Source organism: Tuber melanosporum (assembly GCF_000151645.1).
Source record: "Tuber melanosporum whole genome shotgun sequence assembly, scaffold_49, strain Mel28".
NCBI lineage: Eukaryota > Fungi > Ascomycota > Pezizomycetes > Pezizales > Tuberaceae > Tuber > Tuber melanosporum.
Window position 1 is genome coordinate 87,608 of NW_003299094.1, and position 22,046 is coordinate 109,653.

The 22,046-nt window shown below is 46.6% G+C and overlaps 10 protein-coding genes; 5 read left to right on the forward strand and 5 right to left on the reverse strand.

Moving 5' to 3' along the window:
- Positions 1-589: 589 nt before the first annotated feature.
- Positions 590-4,271, reverse strand: GSTUM_00008601001 (uncharacterized protein). XM_002840154.2 has 8 exons: positions 4,147-4,271; positions 3,920-4,058; positions 3,642-3,868; positions 3,250-3,581; positions 3,070-3,186; positions 2,891-3,014; positions 2,054-2,815; positions 590-1,999 (listed from the first exon to the last, which is right to left on the reverse strand). Exons 2-8 carry the CDS (start codon positions 4,038-4,040, stop codon positions 1,229-1,231), a joined length of 2,454 nt encoding a protein of 817 aa, XP_002840200.1. The 5' UTR covers positions 4,041-4,058; positions 4,147-4,271; the 3' UTR covers positions 590-1,228.
- A 111-nt stretch (positions 4,272-4,382) lies between these two features.
- On the forward strand, positions 4,383-5,117 carry GSTUM_00008602001 (uncharacterized protein). XM_002840155.2 has 2 exons: positions 4,383-4,492; positions 4,555-5,117. Exons 1-2 carry the CDS (start codon positions 4,452-4,454, stop codon positions 5,027-5,029), a joined length of 516 nt encoding a protein of 171 aa, XP_002840201.1. The 5' UTR covers positions 4,383-4,451; the 3' UTR covers positions 5,030-5,117.
- A 340-nt stretch (positions 5,118-5,457) lies between these two features.
- GSTUM_00008603001 (uncharacterized protein) lies at positions 5,458-6,819 on the forward strand (the record flags this gene model as incomplete). XM_002840156.2 has 4 exons in its annotated part: positions 5,458-5,529; positions 5,741-5,800; positions 5,944-6,026; positions 6,146-6,819. The coding sequence occupies 4 exons, from the start codon at positions 5,458-5,460 to the stop codon at positions 6,276-6,278; spliced, it is 348 nt and encodes a 115-aa protein (XP_002840202.1). The 3' UTR covers positions 6,279-6,819.
- Positions 6,820-6,821: 2 nt separating this feature from the next.
- Positions 6,822-8,347, reverse strand: GSTUM_00008604001 (uncharacterized protein). XM_002840157.2 has 2 exons: positions 7,598-8,347; positions 6,822-7,527 (listed from the first exon to the last, which is right to left on the reverse strand). Exons 1-2 carry the CDS (start codon positions 7,820-7,822, stop codon positions 7,141-7,143), a joined length of 612 nt encoding a protein of 203 aa, XP_002840203.1. The 5' UTR covers positions 7,823-8,347; the 3' UTR covers positions 6,822-7,140.
- Positions 8,348-8,850: 503 nt separating this feature from the next.
- Positions 8,851-10,147, reverse strand: GSTUM_00008606001 (uncharacterized protein; the record flags this gene model as incomplete). XM_002840158.2 has 8 exons in its annotated part: positions 8,851-9,041; positions 9,095-9,343; positions 9,392-9,463; positions 9,512-9,678; positions 9,742-9,836; positions 9,948-9,977; positions 10,018-10,027; positions 10,080-10,147. 8 exons carry the CDS (start codon positions 10,145-10,147, stop codon positions 9,013-9,015), a joined length of 720 nt encoding a protein of 239 aa, XP_002840204.1. The 3' UTR covers positions 8,851-9,012.
- A 1-nt stretch (position 10,148) lies between these two features.
- Positions 10,149-11,374, reverse strand: GSTUM_00008607001 (uncharacterized protein). XM_002840159.2 has 4 exons: positions 11,300-11,374; positions 10,606-11,235; positions 10,336-10,391; positions 10,149-10,270 (listed from the first exon to the last, which is right to left on the reverse strand). The coding sequence occupies exons 2-4, from the start codon at positions 10,899-10,901 to the stop codon at positions 10,224-10,226; spliced, it is 399 nt and encodes a 132-aa protein (XP_002840205.1). The 5' UTR covers positions 10,902-11,235; positions 11,300-11,374; the 3' UTR covers positions 10,149-10,223.
- Positions 11,375-11,869: 495 nt separating this feature from the next.
- Positions 11,870-13,003, forward strand: GSTUM_00008608001 (uncharacterized protein; the record flags this gene model as incomplete). XM_002840160.2 has 3 exons in its annotated part: positions 11,870-12,007; positions 12,079-12,216; positions 12,273-13,003. The coding sequence occupies 2 exons, from the start codon at positions 11,870-11,872 to the stop codon at positions 12,154-12,156; spliced, it is 216 nt and encodes a 71-aa protein (XP_002840206.1). The 3' UTR covers positions 12,157-12,216; positions 12,273-13,003.
- Positions 13,004-14,910: 1,907 nt separating this feature from the next.
- Positions 14,911-16,868, forward strand: GSTUM_00008609001 (uncharacterized protein). XM_002840161.2 has 3 exons: positions 14,911-15,313; positions 15,381-15,685; positions 15,861-16,868. The coding sequence occupies exons 2-3, from the start codon at positions 15,433-15,435 to the stop codon at positions 16,475-16,477; spliced, it is 870 nt and encodes a 289-aa protein (XP_002840207.1). The 5' UTR covers positions 14,911-15,313; positions 15,381-15,432; the 3' UTR covers positions 16,478-16,868.
- Positions 16,869-17,510: 642 nt separating this feature from the next.
- GSTUM_00008610001 (uncharacterized protein) lies at positions 17,511-18,919 on the forward strand. XM_002840162.2 has 2 exons: positions 17,511-18,157; positions 18,220-18,919. The coding sequence occupies exons 1-2, from the start codon at positions 17,670-17,672 to the stop codon at positions 18,686-18,688; spliced, it is 957 nt and encodes a 318-aa protein (XP_002840208.1). The 5' UTR covers positions 17,511-17,669; the 3' UTR covers positions 18,689-18,919.
- A 301-nt stretch (positions 18,920-19,220) lies between these two features.
- On the reverse strand, positions 19,221-21,230 carry GSTUM_00008611001 (uncharacterized protein). XM_002840163.2 has 5 exons: positions 21,103-21,230; positions 20,798-21,022; positions 20,392-20,725; positions 20,197-20,339; positions 19,221-20,137 (listed from the first exon to the last, which is right to left on the reverse strand). Exons 1-5 carry the CDS (start codon positions 21,133-21,135, stop codon positions 19,679-19,681), a joined length of 1,194 nt encoding a protein of 397 aa, XP_002840209.1. The 5' UTR covers positions 21,136-21,230; the 3' UTR covers positions 19,221-19,678.
- Between the last annotated feature and the right edge of the window lie 816 nt (positions 21,231-22,046).

The following is a 22,046-nucleotide window of genomic DNA, read 5'->3' on the forward strand; positions in this document are numbered from 1 at the left end:
TTGTTCCCGATCAGTTTATAACATGCAAGTGTTGTACTCGAGTACACAAACTGGTTGTTGAAATGCTTTATTTCAATAAAGTCCTTTTTGACATTAATTATTCCCTACTATTGCCTAACTGGGATTATCGGTTGCGATGTTCAGGGCATTGAGTCCGGAGGCCACGTCGAATGTCATGAGTGAGACAGACAATTTTGGTGTGGAGAATGGATAGATGGCAATTCTACCTTAAGTGAGGTGATGCGGCCGAAACCGGAGCGCCCCCCCTCGGCGGGGCAGCGTGATGCCCACCAGCCTTCATTATGCTCACGCTCGAGATGCTCTCCTGCAACGTATAGCTTTGCCTTTTATCAAGCTCTTCTCCTGATGGGATGTAACTTACCCACTAGATTGCCTACAAGTCCTCCGGGCTAGAAAATAACTACTCTCTAAGGTTCTAGAGGTTCTAGCAATTAAAGATGCGTCAGCATGATTCCCTGCGACCTTTTTCTTGCATATTCAGAAGCTTGATCTCACTCCCCCAAATCTCAACTTAGGACCACGTCAAGACAAAGCACTCGGCGAGGAAAAAAATAAAGCAAGTATCAGCTAGCAAGATAAAAGGTTCCATGCAAGCCACATGCGTGGAGGTAAATAAGAGCAAGTCATTAAGACCTCTCGCATATTGAAAGAAAAGAAAAAAAAGTCACCCCAGCTGTCCGCATGAGCGTGTAACTCAAGCATGTGGGAGTGAACGGGCGCCTGATGGCGAAATACTCGAATAGAGGTCTCCCCACCCGGCTCCACATAAAACTGGTGAGAAAATTTATGCGGCATCTAAGGTCCTCAAGAGTTGGATCCTAGTGCTGCGTGATCACAGGCAGTTCCAGATAAATCACAACAGCACTCGAGTAGTATCTTTGGGAGACTGGATTCATGGTCGCCCAGGCTGACAACGGATATCTAAGGAATGACACCGATCTGACAAGCCCCAACAAGATACAAACACGGCGGCTAACCAATCACAAACAGACCCAATACTAGAAATAGTAAATATATATATAGTTGTAGTAAAGCCACTTTAATTCTCACTCGGTGTATCTCGCATGTCGATCTATCCTGCGTATCACAAGGAGGAAAGACCGAAAGGGAAAAAAAATAAACCAAACAGGATAATTCACTACCCCTAGCCTCTTCCGAACTCCGAAGAAAATTTTCAAGATGAAACGGCGGCGGATGACCGATCAACTTAGACTACCAGTTTAATTTGCGCCCCAGCTGTAGAAGTGGACGCAGAACCAGGGCTCACCGCCTCTTCCCCCTCAGCATTTTGCTGCTTGGCCGCTAATTTCCCCTTCTTTTTCCCCTTCCTTTTCCCCTCCTTTGTGTCCTGTGCGGCTACATCTTGCTTACCGCCGTACCTGCTCTTCCATTCTTGAACCTGCTTCTCTTCGATTCTGCTAAAAAGGTATTCGGCTCTTCCGATAACGTGGCCCGGAAGCAGACCATCGACATCCCAAACATCTGGGATAGACCGGTGCGGTGCATTGAGTTGCTTGACTATCGATTCGGAAGTTGCAGGCATGTATGGATAGATGAGGGCAGAGAGGAGGTATATGAGATTGATGCCGAAACCAACTACGGCAGCTGCCTTCTTAGGAGAGTTTGTGAACAGTGCGTTGTCTAATTTGTTGTCCTGCAAGAACCTATTGCCTTCACCGGAAATTGCCATAGCCCTCTCAAGACCAGCACGGATATGAACATTTTCGAGCTCCTCAATATAGGATTTCAGCAGCGCATTGACTGATTCCTTATATTGACCGAAGGATATATCATTGATCCCGATAGTGTAATCGGGAACCACCCCAGCATATTTAGCATTAATAAACTTGATGAGACGATTAACAAAATTTCCGAGGTTCGCTAGAAGCTCGGAATTGTTCTTGGTAGCAAAATCTTGCCAAACAAACTGTGTATCTCCCGTCTCTGGGCGGGAGGACAAAAGGTAGTAACGCCAAACCTGATAAAGTCAGTTGTAATTGCTTCTTTAATGATGGAATATTAGGTACCATACACTAGGTGGAACACCGGTGTCTCGCGCATTGTTTCCAAACACACCAACCCCTCTGCTCTTAGAGAACTTGCCCCCCTCATATTGCAGATACTCCGTAGTACTGATATGATGCAACATAGTCCAGTTTCCCTCTCGAGTGCCAATTTCACTTCCGGGGAAAACAACAGTGTGGAAAGGAACATTGTCTTTGCCCATGAACTGATAGAGCTTGACTTCGTCCTTATTCTTCCACCATTTCTCCCATTCCTTGGTGTAATTGGCAGTAATAGAGACGTATCCAATGCAAGCATCAAACCAAACGTACATAACCTTATCCTCATAACCTGGGACGGGCACCGGAGTTCCCCAAGTAAGATCGCGCGTTATGCAACGTGGTTTAAGCCCAGTCTTTAGCCAAGATTCAGTGATTATCCGGCCATTCTTAGACCATTGGCCCTCTTCAGAAGCCTTGCTAACCCACTCCTCAATTTCGGGTTGGAGTTTGTCGAGTTGAATGAAGATGTGTTTTGAGTCACGTTTGATAGGACCGGTTCCATCAAGCTTGCATCTCGGGTTTATAAGTTCAAAAGGATCCAGTAGAAGACCGCAAGTGTCGCACTGGTCACCTCTTGCATCCTCATAACCACACTTGGGACATGTACCTTCAACAAATCTGTCGGCCAAGAATCCTTGATGCTTCTCACAAAACAGTTGAGTCATAGACTCTTCGACTAACAAATCGTTTTTCTGAAGGTTTAGGAAGATGTCTTGAGCAATCTCAGTCTGAGCATCCGTCGTGGTCCTGCCAAAATAATCGAATCCAATACCAAACCATTTGTAGATCTCGGCATGGATCACGTTGTACTTGTCGCATAGGGCCCGAGGGGTGATACCCTCCTCTAGAGCCTTGGTCTCTGTGGCAGTTCCATACTCATCAGTTCCGCAAATATAGAGAGTATTGTAATTGCGAGCCTTTGCGTATCTGAGTGATTGTTAGTGAAAGATTCACCAAACACAATAAATAGCACCTCTATTACCTAGAAAATGCATCTGCACTGAGAACGCTCCCAACAATATTCCCAAGGTGAGGCACGTTGTTAACATAAGGAAGAGCAGCGGTAATTAGAACATTTCTCTCGCCAGGAACCGGGAGTCTATCCGTAGAATCAGCTTTATGCAGGCACTATATGGCATATGACCGTTTTTCGGGGGCTTACATAGGTTCGTTAGGATCCCTAATCTTCATGTTCGTACCCTCTTTGATCCTCCGAACCATCTTACGTTGTCTGTCATCTACCAGAACTGAAATGCTCTTTACAGCACCTTTACCAGCACCCTTCTCAGAACCTTCCTCAGCGCTCTTTGTAACTAACTTGTCTGCTGTGTGAGTAGCAGCTTGTTCAATTCCGATCTTGGCCCATTCTGTTCCAATGATTCTAGTGAGCCAGCTCGAGAGAGTAGATTTGTTATCTGAAGCCGAGGTTGAAGCCAAATCCCACAAATTTGAGAAGAGAACTATTTCCCCAGGACTCGGAGGGAGTGTTGGGTCCTGGATAAAACACAGAGATTAGTAAAGTAGGACTGCCCTCAACTCCGGGGATATTCCTACTGCTGGGAAATTTGCTTTGGAAATGACGCTCTCGGCGACGCCCGCAGCCTTGATTCCTTGTCCGGACTCCTCAAACTCAATGAGAGCAGAGTCTTTCAAGGCCTCCTCTCCAGATTTCAACCAAGGCTTTGACCCAACAGTAGCAAAGTACCGAACGATAGCGTTCGCGTCTATTAGAATTTTGCTCTCTTTTGGAACTTCAAGACTTATGTTGGTCTGTCCGGAAACTATGTGAAAATAAGTCATGAGTCATAACAGTAAATGAAGTGGAAACAAACCTTTGACAAACTGAACCGGAACCCCATAGGCAGATGCCGCGAGGCAAACTTTAAGAGCCTGAATGAAGGCCGTGGATCCCGAAGGAGCAGGAATTGGAATGTTGACTTTAAGGGACGCCATTTTGGCAAAAGCCTGTGCCTAAAGGTTTGCGCTATGGTTTAATACAAGTGATAGGATTGAGTTCTGAGGGTACTGGGTTTCTGGAGGTTCTTCTGGGGATATTTACAGTGGATAAATAGTCCGCTGTTCCTGTTCAAAATCCCACCGATTAGATGACGTGATATTCGTGATTTGCAGAGGATCCGAGTGAGTAGAGAAAGAGGTTGGTCGAGATGAGTGTAAGCGGTAAATGTCAAAAGGTAAATTTCATTGGGTGAGAGTGGGGTGTCGCTACCCTACTTATCGCTGCCCCGCCGTCGACCCCTAACTCCCACCGAAATCTAAATTCAATTCTCGTCAGCACCGCACAAAATTAAAAATCGGTTGGTCTCCCTCCCCTGCTCCCGAGGGCTCCCGCACCAGCAAAAGGCAATGGTAGACTTTTTTGACCCGCTTCTTTCCTTGGAGGAAGAGTATGATTTCCATCCTTCCACGAAATTCATCCGTTATCATGTAGCTAATACGTATCATACAGCTACTATCAAGAAGGATATGCCCATGGTCTTGCTGACGGCGAGAAGGTAGGGAGAATAGAGGGTCGGGTATTCGGTCTTGAAAAGGGCTTTGAAAAGTTCTTGGAGCTTGGAAAGCTTCAAGGCCGGTGCTCGGTCTGGAAAGCGAGGCTAAAGCCATTACATACCCCCTCCGTTACTCCTATAACCGCCCCACATGGTGCAGAAAACAATTTCCAGATCACCAACCCAAGGGCTCAGAGACAAATCGAATCGCTAGCACTTCTACTCACACACCCACCTTTCAAGAACGACGGACAGTCTGTGGAGGAAGTCGAGGAGACTCTTAAGAGGGGCAAGGGGAAAGGAAAAGTCTTGATGAATATGCTGAATGAGAAGGACGAGCAGAATGATGGTAAAGCTGGCGGCGCAGTGGCAAGTGCGGAGGAAAGCATCGAAGATGCAGGAAGAGGTGCCCGCGGTGCTGGCAGAATATAACCCCCATCAGAGCTAGTAAATATGACTGTAGTTCTACTGTAATATCTAGAATTGTCCTCCCTCTGAATGGAGATAACTTTTACTCAAAGCAACGGAAAATTTTTCCAGGGCTTCAACCTATGATAGAAGATATTACCGCCATCTGGTATGGAGACCATAATATTATTATGTTCTATTATTTTCCCTGTGATATTAACAGTATGATATGTCTGGGGATTCCCGCAGATTTGGCACAAGACATTGCACATGGCAACACCTTGAAGGTAAGGAAAGGCTTCTGTAAGTTATCATACTCGAGTAAATTATATAGATAATGCCAAAGATCATATTCTCCACCAAAGAGACACAAGACAACCTAGAGAAATAGTGCAAAGGGACTAGCCTCCTGTAAATTAAAAACTGGCCATATTCCAAAAATGCTGTATCCCATGCAATTATCACAAGACTGTGAGTTTATACAACTCCTAGTCTATACAATAGCGTTGTTTCCCCTTGTCCCTGTGCCCAAACCTGCCAACGCGCCACATCGACCGAAGCCTACGGATGGCGCCACACCTTGCTTTCTCTCTCTTGGAGAAACAACCCTCCACTCGACAACCCCCATTCACCATCTCCTTCTACCCACAAACAACCTCTCATTGAACTTCCAACACTTAAGAACCTACAATCCAACCATCCTTTTCCACCCTTCATCACCAACCGAACCGGTAGAAATCCGCAGCCATACTCCTCTTTCTACTACCCTGTTTTATCTCCCTGCCACTCAATATGGTACTCCTATTCTATTTCCCCTTCCCCTCTTCTACCCATCCCCCATTTCGACCCAGAGAAAATGGAGCTTAGCTACATCCCCACCCCATTCCTGTTTCCACGTTCTGCACGCTGACATTTCCACCATCAACGCCATAAAACAGCTCGGCAAAATCGCCCACTACAGCTTTGACGCAATCTTATTCTCCGCCTTTCTAGCAGGCGTTAAGCGGTCCACCGGTCTCACGTACTAGAACCCCCTCCCCCCCTATATATCTCATATGACCCACCTAATATTCCTCCAGAGTCTCCTCGTTTGCAAACTCTAGCTCTTAATAAATGGGCGAAACTAACCACTAAACTTAGTTTCCAAACCGAGAAGATTGAATCCAAAGACGTCCGCTCCGCAATCGACAAATACCTCAACATTGGAGAATGGTTTATGGATCAGAGCATTGCCGCGATGGGCAGCAGCAATTACTTTGAGAGGAGACGATAATCTACTCATTCCTTTACGGCGGGGGGGTTCACGAATGATGATTGGATGGTTTTCTCCTGTTCGACAAAAAAAGAAAAAAAGAAAACCCGTATGAAAATAAATAAAAGTTCGGTGGATGTCCTGGGAAGGAAAAACGATTCGATGACTATATACTGGGTTTGGATCATTGGGTCGGTTTCACGTTCTTTGCCTTTTTCTTCTTCACTTCGAAACTGTCACTGCGCTCGTTCAAAGGGTACATGGAATTGGTGTTTTTCTCTCTCCCCTCTTATTCTCTTTGTTTAGCTATGATATAATTCTCTCGTGGCTTCCACGCCGTATTTTACCACCCTCCACTCCTTTTATTTCCAGACCTACTATTGCCGTGCCGCCCCCAGAAGCTCAAGATATCAGCTTCCTCTTCCTTCCAACTACTACAGATGCACGTAACCGGATGGCCGGGCAGATCGACGGACGGATGGGGAAACCTGGGTTTTTTTCTCCTTTGTTTCTTGTTCTTCCTCGTATATTGGAGTACAATAAGAAATTTACATTTATACATCAGCTCAATTGATCGCCGCATTCGAGAATGTTATGACGGCTAGAGTACAATTGAGCAACTTGATATAAAATACAGCCAGCCAGCCAGTCAACGCCTCATAGGAATGTAATTATATATCCGGCACGTGCTAACACTGGAAAGAGGTGTCGAAGAGAGAAGGTGAAGAATAGGAAGGAAAACAAAAGCTGAAAAAAAGAAAAAAGAAAAAAGAAAAAAAAAGTGGAGTCGTAGAGTAAAAAATGAAAATAAAGAGCGAAAGGCATTTCCAGACAGCAGCGTATACAGAGGTTGCGATGATCCATAAACCCACCGCATCCTCCTCTACCTGTAAAACTCCGGCCTCCTAGTATTCACCCCATACTCCCCAACCGCACTTCCCAGATCCTCCATGGTCAACACCGTCCTTCCGGCACTGCCGCCACCACCCCCACCCCCGCCATACCCAGGCCTAGCGGTGGGTCTTAGCGTAGCCCCAGCACCCCCAGCCACACTGCCAATACCGCCAACCGCACCAGCCAACGCGCCAACCCCAGGGACCCCCCCACCAGTATTCGAAGAGGTTTGTCGAATGCGCGAGTACTGGTACGCATCCGTAGCGATGTCTGCGATAAACTTTTGCGTGGCAAGTGCGAGCAACCGCTTCAAGCGGGGATCATTGGTGTTGAGGCCTGAGAGAGAGAGGTAGTAGTCTGTTACTGCATCAGGGATCTATATGCCACTCCGTTAGCCTTATGCCCATGAAAAATGGCGGAGAGGGAGGGAGGAGGGGCGGGGTTACGATAGGAGCATACTCCTCCATCATCCCAAGGAATTCCCTTAGGGTGCGGTCTTTCTTTGGCATTGGTGGCGGCGCCGGTTGGGCAATTCCGACCAGGCCGCCGGGAGCGTCAGGAACGGTACTACTGGTTTGGAAACTGGAAGTTTGGTTTTCCATTTCTGTGTCTTCTTCGCCAGTAGCGCCGGATTGGTTGTAGGTTGTAGAGGGGTCGGTTTGGTTGGTCATTGTTGTCGTTTCTTTTTTTCTATCTCTCCTCTTGTGAATAGCTTGCGGGCGTTGTTGTGATTGTGGGGAGGAGGGGTGGTGGTGTCTGCCGGTTAAGAAGTCAGGGAAGAAAGGAAAGGAAGAGGGAAGGAAGAAAGGGTTTGAGGCTTGTGCGGTTTCGGTGGTTACCGCTAGAGCCTCACAAGGAAGGGTGCACACGGGGATCGACGCGCTCCGAGGAGGGGGTGAACGATATTTGTATAATGGCGAGTGCCTCTCTCTTTCTGTTTTTCCCGAGTATGGGATTGGGGGATTAAATTACGGTAGGGTTGGATAATACCGGTAGGAGTCGGTAGCGCTCGATTACTCCCCCTGTCTCCCCCTTAAAAGAAAATTTGCAGGGTTAGAGTAACGAGGCCAGCTGGTACAAAGGTGATGCGATTAGGATGAGATAGTCCCAAAGGCGTGCAGAGGCGGCGGCTATATTAAGTGAAGGGAGGGAGGGCTCGTTGAAAGAAGGTTGAGGCTGTTTGGGTATGTTTGGAGCTGTGCGCAACCGTCGCGATTTTGTCGACCCTGGACCTTTTTTGACCTCCAACATGCGCAGGATGAGCTGTCGATGACTAATTATCGAGCGCTGTTTCCTAAAGATACCCCAGAAACAACTCATTAAGAATCCATACTGTTCACTTTTGGTACAGTGCAATATTAAAAGCAAAGAAATGAAAGTAAGTTTAAGCCAGTCATTATTGACGTGTTGAAACAGCTCTTATTTTCCCTAAATCCAAATCTCCCACTACCACTCCTATTCAAGCCTTTGGATATACAACTTACTACGGCATAAGCGCCCTAGACATGATTTTTCCTTTCTCCCGTACCGTACCCTCAATCCCCAACTTGAATTGAACGCCCACCAAAATGCAAATAAAGATCGAACGGCCAATCCATCGAGACATGAACAGAAAATAAGACAATAAACAGTGCGGTGTTGAAACTAAAATATGGGGATGCCGAAATACAGCGATAAGACCTTCTCACTTTGGCATTAGAATTTTGGCATTACCAACCTATTGACTGCAGGTATTAACACCCACGTACGAGGTTGGACAACGAAAATTTTCTAGAAAAGAGAACAGGAAAGAACCGATGGCAATAAATTCAAAAAAAACTAAAATAAAAAACAAAAGAAGATAGATCAGAAACTAATGTTACTAATACAGAACTCTCGTCATTATTTTAGCTGCGAAGCATGTTAGTGCCTATTCATATGTGTATGCCAGTTAACCAACTTACAACTCAAGGCTTCCAAGCTCTCGTAGAGACTGCGGATATCTCCAGCATTGACATCACTAATGTCTGCCATCAAATATGCGACGTCGCCTCGACTATCGCTCATTTGCTTGTCCACGTTGTGGTCCCCAAGAATAGAGTTGACTTGCCTCAGAACACCAGGCCTATTGCTATGGATGAATATAACACGGACGTGGTTCTCCTCTGCAAGAGTGAGAGAACGAAGAGTCACCTCCGGCATATTAACACACCCTAAAAGCTATTAACTCTGTACTCATTATGCACGTTGCAGTGACTTACCAATAGTGCTTCCAGAGTTGATATACCGGACTAGGGCTTCTCCAACCTCAATACCAATTGCGCTCTGAGCCTCTGAGACAAAACATTAGCCTCGCCTCAAAATGGTGTAAGATAACCTACCCTCAGTGCTCCCACCGATATGGGGAGTCAAAATAAGGTTCTTTAGAGATCTCAGGTCGTTACCCCAGGAGTTGAGTGTGTCATTGAAATAATCACCATTGGCCGCTGGTTCAGTTGGATAGACGTCAAGAGCTGCACCCGCGGTGTGTCCAGAGCGCATGGATTCACTTTCATGTCATGGATATTAGTCACTAGCACATTAAATATTTGGGAAATCTAGACAAACTAACACCAATGCAGGGATATCGACAACGCTTCCACGACTAGCATTTATGAGATAGCTTCCTTGCTTCATTTGAGCCAATTGCTCAGCTCCAATCATGTCCTTTGTCTCAGCAATTTCCGGAACATGAAGAGTCACAAAGTCAGCCCGTTCGAGGAGATCCTTAAGAGTAGGAACCTGCTTGGCGGTACCAAGGGCCATCAAAGGAACAACATCAAAATAAAGAACTTTCATTCCCATAGCCTCGCCCAAAACTGATAGTTGCGATCCAATATGACCATACCCAACGATCCCTAAAAGACCTATCAGCGCCCGCTCCTAACAGAGTATTTCCAGAATGAAAACTTGCCCAAGGTCTTTCCACGGATCTCCCAACACTTGGTACTGATTTTGTTCCAGGTGCCATTATGCATCTCCATCGAACGGTCGCCGAGCTGTCTCGCCAGAGCGATAATCTCAGAGATGACAAGCTCGGCAACACTTCTGGAATTACTGAACGGGGAGTTGAAGACCGAGATACCGTGCTTGGCAGCATACTCGAGATCCACCTGATTAGTACCAATGCAAAAGCACCCAATCACAAGCAGATTCTTCGCCTCACGCAACACCTTCGCAGAGAGCTTTGTCTTTGAGCGGATTCCAATAACATGAACATCCCTGGTTGTTTGAAGAAGAAAAAAAACAAAACACAGAATTAGCCGAATGTCTTATTTCCTTCTGTCTTCCTGCTTGAGCCGCATGGGTTCACTATCGATAATGTTTTCTTGGTACTGAGCCAGACAGGGGGTATGACGAAATCGACACGGGAGCCCGAATTTTTTTTTTTTTTTGAGGGATGGAACAGGGACAGAACGAAAAAGGAGTCACTCACCGAATTTTTTCAATAAGCTGGTCTTCTGGTAAGGAAGACTTGTGAAATTCAACCTGGTAGCCTTGAGACTCTAAAATTTCTCTTGCCGCGATGTTAACGTTTTCGAAGAGCACAATTTTAATATCCTGCGTGTTAAACGGTTTCAATTGTTTTCCCGAAGGTCGGTTGAGCGTAGTCCTAGAGCTGTACGAGCCCACCGGAGAGTGGAAAACGGAGGTGGGCGAATTGGACAGGCTAAGTGTGTGAGATATGGCATGAGCAAGCCCATTCACTTCGATTTGCTGTGGGTCTGTCATGTTCTCACAATTTCGGCAGTTTTCGTGGTGATTGTGGTTGTTGTTGCTATCGGAGGAGGAATTTTTTGAATTGATAGGAATGCTCTGTTGAAGAGTTTCCAAATGGTGGCGGTTATCTTTTTCATCTGGTGGGGTTGGCGGAGCCCTTCTTAGAATAGCCACTGGACTCGAGTCACGAGCACTCGTGTCTGTGCTGCTGGTAGGGCTGCCGCTACGGGCAATGGCACCGGAGAAACCTCCAGACGTTCCTCTCTCCCCATCTAGAGAGGACCGGAATCCCTGAAATAATGACCTGATTTTACTCGACATTGATAAAGGATTTTCCTTCCTTTCCCTATATGTATGAGAGATAAGTCTTCCCGGTGGCGATTTATTCTCTTCTATGACAATTTCCTTACTTGGCTGGAGAACTGAGAGTAAAAATGTCAAATACCTTCCTCAAGAGTGTAACAAAAAGAAGTGGTCGTAGTCCGTGAATACCTAGAAGCAAATTCTAACTAAATGATATCCTACTAATGGACCACTCTTATATAACTAACAGCAAAGCTTTGGACCAATAGTAACCATACAGCAAGAGCTAGAAAAGAAAAGAAAAGAAAAAAAGGTCCCTCGTTCCCCCTTGCCATACATAAAATGTCCATCCGAAATGGTGCAATGAAATGTGGGGCATTGAGAGAAAGACGCAGGGCGCCACCTGATCAACCCCACGAACGAAGAACCGGAGATGCTGCTTCTGCAATGCACAGCGCAGGGAAGCATATTCAGAGACTCAAATTTACACTATCGCCGAGCATAGCTTCACCGCTTATCAGGGGGTTTCCCTATTCTGAAAGATGAGCAACTCGAGCGTGGAAATTTCTTCCTCCTCAAATTTCTAGAGATTCAATACCTGTAGCTCACCTTACCCGGTGTCGAACAGGCCGTTGGTGATATGGAATTCCCGAAGAAACAACTGGGTTTCGATCTCCATGACTATCAATGATATAAAGGGTGAGCACGAGCTCAACAGAAGCCTCCGAAGCAATGAGCATCATTGCATCACTCGAGCAGCTTTGCAAAGACACACGACCCAAAAAAAATCAAAACAAAACAGAAAAAGAATAATTGTATGACATGGCTTATTTTGATAAAGGCAACGTTATACTTAATGCAATGTCTGGTTGCTAACACCTGCTAGGACAATTTCCTTACTACAAGGCATCTCTGTCCAGCAGCCTTCAAGCCCTCAACGCCCGTTGTCGCACAAGCGGCTTGACTCTGCACCCGGAGTGCCAACTGTCCTTACTCCAACGCAGAAAGGAAAACTTGTGGTTGAGTACGGCATCCCGCACGTGGTCTAAAAGAGAGCACTTCGCTAAGCATCACACACAGTATTCGAAACTCGAGCATGCCTCAACCTTTTGAACACCAGGGTGTAGAGAGAAGGAAGACTCAAGTGGTTCAAACCTGAACCCGCTACTAGTAGCAACGAATTGGCTTTCATATGAGATGGCCCCCCCTCATAGCAGCATCTGAACTTCTTTAGAACAAGCAGGATTGCTTGGCCAACACCACTGCTAATATGGCACTTGTATGATTGACCCGTGTTGACCTGGCTAGAGCCCCCCTCATCACATCTCGATGAGATGCTGGTTTTCTTTGGTTTTTTCTTCCTTTTTCATCGCCTCAAATTTGCGCATGCCTATCATACAGTATCAAATCCGCTAAGCACAAAAGGGAGCACCGGTTAGCTGCTAGCAAAAAAATTGAGCAGACCATCATCTCCACCTCCGTGGGAGCGCTCGTTCAGGATGGTTTAATAGAACAGCACGGTAAGAGCGGTAAGAGTATTCATTAGGGGCGTTTATTCCAGTCAGATATTGCAGTGTAGTTGCCCTGTAATGAGAGCGAGTCGAGGGGATAATTATCCTAGAAAACCAGGAAGGCTGTTCTAGTTGTAAAGTCCTTATCCATTTTACCATTGAAAGGGTATCCAACTCGAGTACCAATACTGTGAGATTCAGTTTTTCTAATCATCTTGAACGCTGTCATCCTAGAACCGAAATGGCAGCAGGTTTGTAAAGAGAAGGGCGTTCCATCCTGGGCGAATCATTCGCCCCATATGTATTTCCTATCACAGGCGCTTGCAGATGAAAGCTGGTAGTTTGCAGAAATAGAAAATTCCTGCACTCGAGTAAGATATTCCATGATTCTCAGGCCGTGGGCGGGGCTTTCGACATGGGTTATTGCTCACCGATCGGCTTTCCTATCCCACCGGCAGCCGGGTACTTTGCGCTTGGCACTCCCGAGCTGTCCGGATTATGCTTTGATCCCCACGGACGAAGGTGCCGGCACCTACCACCTGCAAAGACATCGCACCAAAAGACCCTCATTGCGCAGTTTCTAACCAGCGATCCGCCCCCAAGCGTAATATGTAGGAAGCCCCGCTCGGCGTATCCAGCATTCCTAAGCTCTCACTCGTTACCGTGTGTCGAGGCTCTAAGACGGAGGGAGAAGCAAGCCTCATAACTGGCCACCAATTGCCCTGCACTTCTCCCCATAAATTCAGCCGGGGGGGTCAGCGGCAGCCTTCTGTGAGCTAACCAGAATAAAGGGGGAGCGAGGTGGCATCACGTGCCGAGTGACCATCCGTGAGGATGAGCTGCTGTCGGCCACTTCCGAAGGTACTGGCACTGATTACCAGTATGATTTTCAGCAGTCCCCGGAATTGTGGAATTGATAAATTGGGAAGGTTTGGGCTGCGGTTGTGCTGTAAACTAAACTGTTCCGGTTGCCTAGATACCCGTTCTCGGTAAGCTTCATAATTTCTCCGTCGAATTGAACGCCGCTGCAGCTGTTTGGGTTAGAACTTGAGATCTTAATCACACCAGATTAGAAAAGAGTGGGTGTCGTACTCGGGCACAAAAAAACCCCACCCTGCAGAACCAAACAACCTGCCCGAACAAGGATTTAGCGCGGTACAAGTACAACTGCCCGCGGTTGTGAAAGAGACCAATTACCTGCCTTGTCTGAACACTCCACAACACATAGCTCTCAGACAGCGGAGCTTCTATTAGTTGCATTGAATTCTCGGACGGCTCGGCACCCGCGCAAACGCTTCAGTCCGCAAGGGCGATAGTGGGGTCGACAAGGTAAGCTAAATATCTGTTGAGAGAAACTAGTGATAGTGCTGTGAACTGGGCCAGTTGGATAGTTCGCAGGGGTTTCGCTGACGCGGTGCAGTACCAGCACATGTGCCAGCGGGATCGGTAATCGGAACTACTTGTTGAGGAATATTGATACTAAGAGAATTTATAATTTGAGAATTCTCCTCCTTCCGAAGAGAGGGTCGCTATCGGAAGGAGGGATATAATAAGTCGGGGCCGCAAAACGTGCTCTCGTTTGGTATCCCATGAGCAGATGAGAAATACAGGTCCCCACCTTCCATGTACGGTAGCTCTATGCTGTGGCCCAGCAACTTTGCCTCACCAAGGTCATGAAACATCAAGCGTTTTTGTGTGGAAAAGTCACTTAGCCACAGCATAGAGTTACCATATACGGGAGGCGGGGAGTCTGCATACCGGTATCTCTTCCGTCCATGGGGCAGAAAACGTAGATGGGTTGGCTACCAAAGAATTCCATTGGTCCGAGCCTGATAGAAATACAGAAAAGATGGATCCTTTGAGATTGGAATCGTTTGTGGTACGACAAAGGCATCCCATCGAGGGCGGGCTGGTTGACAGGGCTAAACATGGGGGTAGAGGTTGCAGGTCCCGCGATCCCCATTTCGTATCGTTCCAAAATCATTTTGTGCGCATCTTCTTGGGTGGGGTGTATTCCGAGGAAAGATGCAGTGACAGGCTGGTTCACAGACGGGGTGGCATTAGCAAAAATCAGGATGCGGGTGGGGGAAACTGAAACAACTCCAATAATTGGTGTGTGAGCAGTTGAAGCCTCATATCGGTACTACTTGTACTATGTACCAGTACGGTACAGTACTCGCAGCTCGCGATTTCTACAGATTCTCACCTTTTCTTTTTTCTTTTTCTTTTTTTTCTGGCTTGGATTGTCTCGGTTTTTCTCCCATTCGTCCTTCCTCTTCATTTCCCCTCTGTCTTTTCCGGTTTTCTGGCATCTTTTTGTCCACTGGCCTCTTCTTCTCTCACTTCTTCCTCCCGCGCTTCCTACAGACTCCCCCGCTTTTGATCCTCTGGGGATCAGTCTGTCATAGCATTAACCAACTCCGGGAAGAGGAAAAAAGCCTCCCGGATCAAAAAATCGGGAAAGGTTCAAGTAGGACTAATTTACGTTTTGTTTTGGTCATTTCCAACCCCTCCGGATTCTCGGGTTTTATACCGCTAGCCAAGGGTTGGTCGGTCCATCACTCAATTAATCAGCATAGCCGATTCACCCACAAAGAAACTCCCCACTCAGTACTCCCCCACCCACCGCCATCCGCTGAACTTTCGTTAATTCCCCTCTGCCCGCCAAATTTTACAGATTTGTACAGTCATAATCACCACTCCCTCCACATCCCACATTTGCTTTGGAAATGGCTGGAACCTACAGCGGCCGTCGTAGCGGGGTTAATGTTTCCTCCTACATTGAAAATCTCAACTCGATAACCGCAGACGAACCCCTTCCTGACCTTCAGGATGATCTCGCCCTGTTTACAAACATCTCATGGATCGACTATGACATGTGCCGGCCGTTGGACGACGGAACTTCCGACGCACTCAAGCGTTCGGAAGACTTTGCTGCTCTTGACCAAAAACCCAGTGATGAACAAATGAATTTCATGAATGGTATGTTATGAGTCTTATCTACCATAGCTTACATTTGCCCCTCCATGCCCCCCCACATCCGAGCACAACAGTCAATAGGCAGTCGAGAAGCAATTCTTTTCCTCGTTGTCCACCGGAGAAGAGAAAAAAATAATCCACAATGGCACGATGTTAACATACAAAACGTTTTTGTTAGATATCGACAGCAGCTTTGTGCTATCGAAATTCGCTCTTGATGGCGCATTAGAGACTCAGCCAACCACGGATATTGTAAACCCTTTTGCCCCTGATGGCACTTCCTCAATCGGTCCGGTCGACTCTGTCATGCACTCGCCCGCCTCAAATTCGCCCACCGCATATCCGCAGGCGAATAACGGCACTCGCACATCGGCCAAGCGAAAAGGGTCTGCGGTATCAGTGGCATACACCTCACCACAGGCTGACAGCTTCGAAGAGGCCTCTCGACTCGCAGCAGAAGAGGACAAGCGTCGTCGTAACACGGCAGCCTCTGCAAGGTTTCGTGTCAAGAAGAAGCAAAGGGAGCAAGCTCTGGAACGATCGGCTAAGGAAATGTCTGAGAAGGTCAGACTTTTAGAGAAAAAGATTGTTCAGTTGGAGACGGAGAACAAGTGGCTAAAGAGCCTCATCGTTGAAAAGCAGACTCCGAATAGTGGTAAGGGTGCTCAAGACCCGAGTGAAGATTTTGCTGCCAAGTCCCCCGCGGCAATGAAGGCCGGGGCCTCTTCCAATGAACCGAATACCAACCAGAACAAGGATGGCGTCGGCACAATGCCAGAGGTGAATTCCAATTGACCTGTCACTTGTCACTTGTTGTTTTGTTGCTATTTTATTGTTATTTCTTTCTATTCTATGCAGTGTTTTCCTTCTCCAATTTTTTCTTTCTTTCTTTCTGTATGTCTGACTAGGTGGTTTTTTCATATGGTATTTTTAAAAAAAGATCAGGTGGGATGGGAGGACTGATAGTGGGGAGTTATTTATGTTGTGGCGGTAGCCTTGTTTTCCCTCCCGTTTCCTTTCCCCTCACCTATTGTGCGGCGGGACTATTCCTGGGTCTGAGAATAAGTTTGCTCGTTTTCTGTTTCTTGCACATTACGTTTTAACGCTATGGTTTTTGTCTATGCATTAAGAATATCTTTATGTATGTATAAATACACGGTTCCTGTAATGGGGGATATAGACTTGATTTATGGTTATAACACGAAGTAGTGAACACGAGGCGTCTAGGGTATAATAACATTATTGAGAAATGGGCAGTAAGAGGGTCAGTTACTAGCTAGGTATGGTAGTTTCTGGCCGGGTGAAGCATCTTGCCGACTGGGCTTGACTCTGAGGGCAGCTATTCATGATAGCAAGGCTGGACAGTGCCTGCATTTATTACCGCTACGGTGATGGCCAATTATGTACTGCTATAGCTCCAATCACTTGAAAGATCTTTCTTCTAAGGTTGAACACACAGCTAGACCACCGTATTCCAGTTATTATCACGACGAATCCCCAAACAAGGCAAGTATGATACTGTACTTGTAAACAACGATATCATATCATCTGCCACACCCTCTTGCCTCTTGAACCCTAAAAGAAAGAGAAAAAAAGAAAAAAAACCGAAGGGCGAACCTCAAATCTCATGTATCATACCTGTACGAGGGTGTAAGGATAGGTGATCGGAACGCACGTGATCTGTTTTCCGATCACTTTCTTCCACACCCTCGTACTCGTACAAGGTTATTAGTCCCCGAATTTGGTCATCATTGTCACCGTTAGATTATCCCCATCAGCTTATCAGCAGCTTATCAGTACCCGCCCCCACCGTTGCCAAAACAAACCAAAAAAGCAAACCAATCAATCGATCAATTGACTCAACCCAACCGAAAATTTCCTTCCCCCATTTCCCTACCAGAACCGTAACTTACGAGTACCACCAAACCAGACCGGACCGGACCACCGCAGCCACGAAAGAAAAGAAAAGAAGGGAGTGGGGAAATCTATGTCAACTTCCATCCAAGAAGAATCCCTAACCGCCCTCTGCCCCCTCTGCCACTCCCGCCCGCCCAAGTATCGCTGCCCGGCGTGCGCCACGCGAGCATGCTCGGTGGCCTGCGTGAAGAAGCACAAACTCTACGCACAGTGCAGCGGACAAATCGACGCCGCCGCTTTCGTGAAACGCAGCGCACTGCTGTCATCGCCGGCGACGCTGAATAGGGACTTTGGGTTCTTGACGGGTGTTGAAAGGGTACTGGGGACTGCACACGGGGAAGAAAATGGTGAGGCGGGAGGGGAGAGGGTGAGGCTGGAAGAGTTTTTAAAAAGGAGCGGTGTGAGCGTTAGGTGGGCCCCTAGGGGTATGAAGAGGGCTGTGGAGAATTGTACTGCTGTGTCGAAGGGGAGGAAGGGAAAGCATGTGATTTGGACGGTGGAATGGATTATGGTTAATTCGCAGGATACTAGGGAGGTAAAGAGGGTTTTGGATGGGAGGTATACTTCGCGTTCACAGTCTGTCCTTTCCTCCTTTGTTTTGCTAGGGTTAACTATAGTAGTGTGTCGGAACATTCGTCTATTTCTCAGGCTTACTTCAACCCTACCACCACTCACGAAGACTCAGGCTCACAACTTCAACCCCCCCGCAAAAAAATTAAGAAGAACAAACAGGATACCTCACAGACAAGGTTCTACTTGAAAAAAATCGGATGTCCAGCGAATAGCCCCGTACTGATCAAACTCGACGAAAACAAGTCCCTATCAGTAGCCCTGCGAGGGAGGGCCGTGGAGGAGTTTCCGACAATAGTGGTTTGGAGAGGGGATGGGGATCCGGCGGGGTATGGGATTGAGAGTGGTATTTTGATTGAGGTTGTCGATGAAGGGGAAGGGAGAACGGGGATCGAGTCGGAGATGAGGCGGACGGGCAAAGTCCCCGATAGCCACGGTGCGCGGGAATTCCACCTTGATCACAACACCAACATTTCTCAAGTTGTTGAACCCTCCAATGAACTAGCCTCCACAGGGTAGTCAATCACGCCTAAACCAAACAACGAAAACACAGAAACTCAGACCGCCTGAGGCTCCCCTCTCCTTCCCTTCCGTGGCCTGCCTACAGGCCTACAGTCACCAAACCACAATATATGTAACATGCACACCCAATGCATTCAATATAACACCCGGAATTGGTGTCAAGTTATATACCATTGGTTTGTTTGCATCAAATCTGTATTATAATATAGCTATCTCTTCGTTTCAGAAGCCTAACCAGTAGTTGCCGAGAAGTGCTTGATGCCACTATGATACCATGCAAGGCAAAAGAGCCCGAAAACCCTCCCAGCAATACTAACCCTAGCAACATAAAATAACTGCATGAAAACCATGAAGGCACACTGAACCAGCCTGCATCACAAAGGCTCACTCACAAACCAAATAGCTGACAGCAACTCCAAATGACACATCACAACAAAGCACCACCGGTCACTCCCGTCATTACGCTCTAACCCACATTTGATAAACCTAACCTCAAGGAATTTCTTTGCAAGAAAAAAAGAGCAAAGGACGAGTCGTAATCTGATATCATTACACAAAGCTGATATCATTACACAAAGCATCATCACCAACTGACGGACCGTTCGTACCAAGCCAATTTCCTGAAAATGATCGGGAAATAGGGCTCTCTAGATACAAAATACATATGCCTGATAGCAAAAAAAACAAATAAAACTCAGGAAACAGGCAAGTTGTATGAGGATCAACTCCGATGAAAGGGAAAAGTGAAAAGGAAAGCAGAAAATACTAGTAAAAAAACCACTCCAAATCCGCAAAAAAAAAACTGATCGGGGATGCTATTTGGGCATGTTAAGGTAACCCAACATTAATTAAGAAGCAAGCAAAGCCATAAAGAAAACCCCTTCCCCAGTTGCCATCCGTTAAGTCCCAACCACCCAGTGAAAACCCCAAAGGAAAACAAAAAATGCTACACTGTTTTGTCCAACGCGTTAAGAAATAGTGACTAGTTTAAAAGTCTTCGTCAAATCTGATGACGCCTTCGCCATTGTTGGTGGGCTCCTCAGTTTTCTTTTGAGTAGACGCCATGACACCAGCTTTCTGATAGTCTCCGACACGCTTCTCGAAGAAGTTGGTTTTGCCGGCAAGAGAAATAGACTCCATAAAGTCGAATGGGTTAGTGGCATTGTAAAACTTTGGGTTACCGAGAGACAACAGAAGACGGTCGGCAACAAATTCAATATACTGCTTCATGAGCTTAGAGTTCATGCCCAAAAGAGCACAAGGAAGAGCTTCAGTCAAGAATTCTTGCTCAATGCCAACAGCCTCGACAATGATATCTTGAACAGCCTGTTGAGAAGGGCGGTTGTTCAAGTGGTTGAACAACAGACAGGCGAAGTCAGTGTGGAGGCCCTCGTCGCGGGAGATGAGCTCGTTTGAGAATGACAAGCCAGGCATCAATCCACGTTTCTAGTTATGTTATAAGTATTCTGAATGAAATGGTTTCAAAAGAGCTGGTGAGGTATTACCTTGAGCCAGAAAATAGAGGCAAAAGAGCCACTAAAGAAAATACCCTCAACGGCAGCAAAAGCGACAAGGCGCTGAGCAAAAGTGGAGTTCCTGTCTTCAATCCACCTAATAGCCCAATCGGCCTTCTTTTTGATGCAAGGAACTACAAGGCGTATGTTAGTATAGGTTGGTGAAATAGGAAGATAGAGACATACTAGTATCAATAGCATCAAATAGATATGTCCTCTGCTTGGGATCCTTGATGTAGGTATCGATGAGAAGGGAATAGGTCTCAGAGTGCACATTCTCCATCATAATTTGAAAACCGTAGAAACAACGGGCCTCAGGAATCTGAACCTCGTTACTGAAGCGTTGAACAAGGTTCTCATTGACAATACCATCAGACGCGGCAAAAAAGGCAAGAACGTGCGAGATAAAATAGCGCTCATCATCATTTAGGCGGTCGCTCCAGTCATGCATGTCCTTTGAAAGATCAATCTCCTCAGCAACCCAGAAGGAGGCCTCAGCTTTCTTGTACATTTGCCAAATCTAGAAGAGTAGGTGTTATTATCAGTTTAGGCGCATAGCACCAAAGACGGAAAGAAAGACTGAGAAACGAACCTCATGATACTTGATGGGAAAAAGGACAAAACGATGCTTGTTCTCGGTGAGAATGGGTTCGTCCATCTCCTCAGACTTAGTATCTTCCTCAGAGGGCTTCTTGAATTCAGGATCTATCTTGACACCTCCCTTTCCAGGCGACTTTACGTTCTCGAAGGCCGAGTTGAGATTCTTCTTAACAGCAGCGGCATCGTCAACAGTCATGTTGGAGAGGGCATTCGCAGCCTATTGATGCGCGTAATATGGATAGTTAGTAAGTTGGCTTTTTGACCGGTCAAAGTAGATTCAGGCGGAAAGGTACTTACCTGCTTAGAGGGGGTCATGTGGACGGTAGACATAATTGAAGGTGGTGAGATATCTAGGGATAAGGGGTGATGAAGCTGTTGCAGAGCTTATAAGGGAAAAATCGTAATTGGGGGTGAGAGGCTTGGAGTAGAAAGGAAGGATGAAAGTAGACGTGGTGAGGGGACAAGAAGAGAGAGGAAGAATTTATAAGAACGCGGAATCACAAACGCGTCTCCATGACAACGCGTCGCCGGATCAACCCGACTGAAAGATGACCTGCATCAGTCAGGGATGAGGATGCCAAGAGATATGTGCCAAGTGTAATCAACCCGGATTTGGCCAATCAGATTAACAATGATGGATCAGGTACCGTCACAGAAAATAGTGGTGGAGCGGTGCAAGACGCGATAAAGGGTGGTCTAAGAACAATTTAAGAAGCCAGATACTGTAGAGAGCGATTGTTGCCAAATACAAGTACACTCTCCATCACCAACAGTTTTGTGGGAGGGTAACACCACACAGTATGTCCAAATCTTTGAGGATAAAGGCGATAGGAATGTAGTACTGTGCCGGTACTCTATGACAGGTATGATTCTACTGTGGAAATATTTTACAAGCATCCTTCTGCATTCTTCTTTGCGAGGAATGTGGACACCCGGGCTGTCCTGGCTTGTTGATCATTTTAAGGTGACGCTTACCATATCGAAGTTGGAACCTCTTTCGTTCGGGGGGACAGGGTTTCCAGGATCCACGCTCGAGAAGTCGTGCATGGTTGCTGAGTGTTTGGCAAGTGGATTTCTGATTCCTTTGTGTGCTTTAAAATGATTTGCAAGCCAATGATTCATATAAATTCCCAACTGCCCGGGATCCGCACCTCATCACACAACGTCTTCCTGAGTACCGATGCCCGGTAAAGTTTAAACTGCCATATTGCAATAGAATATCACTCGTAATGATCTTAGAT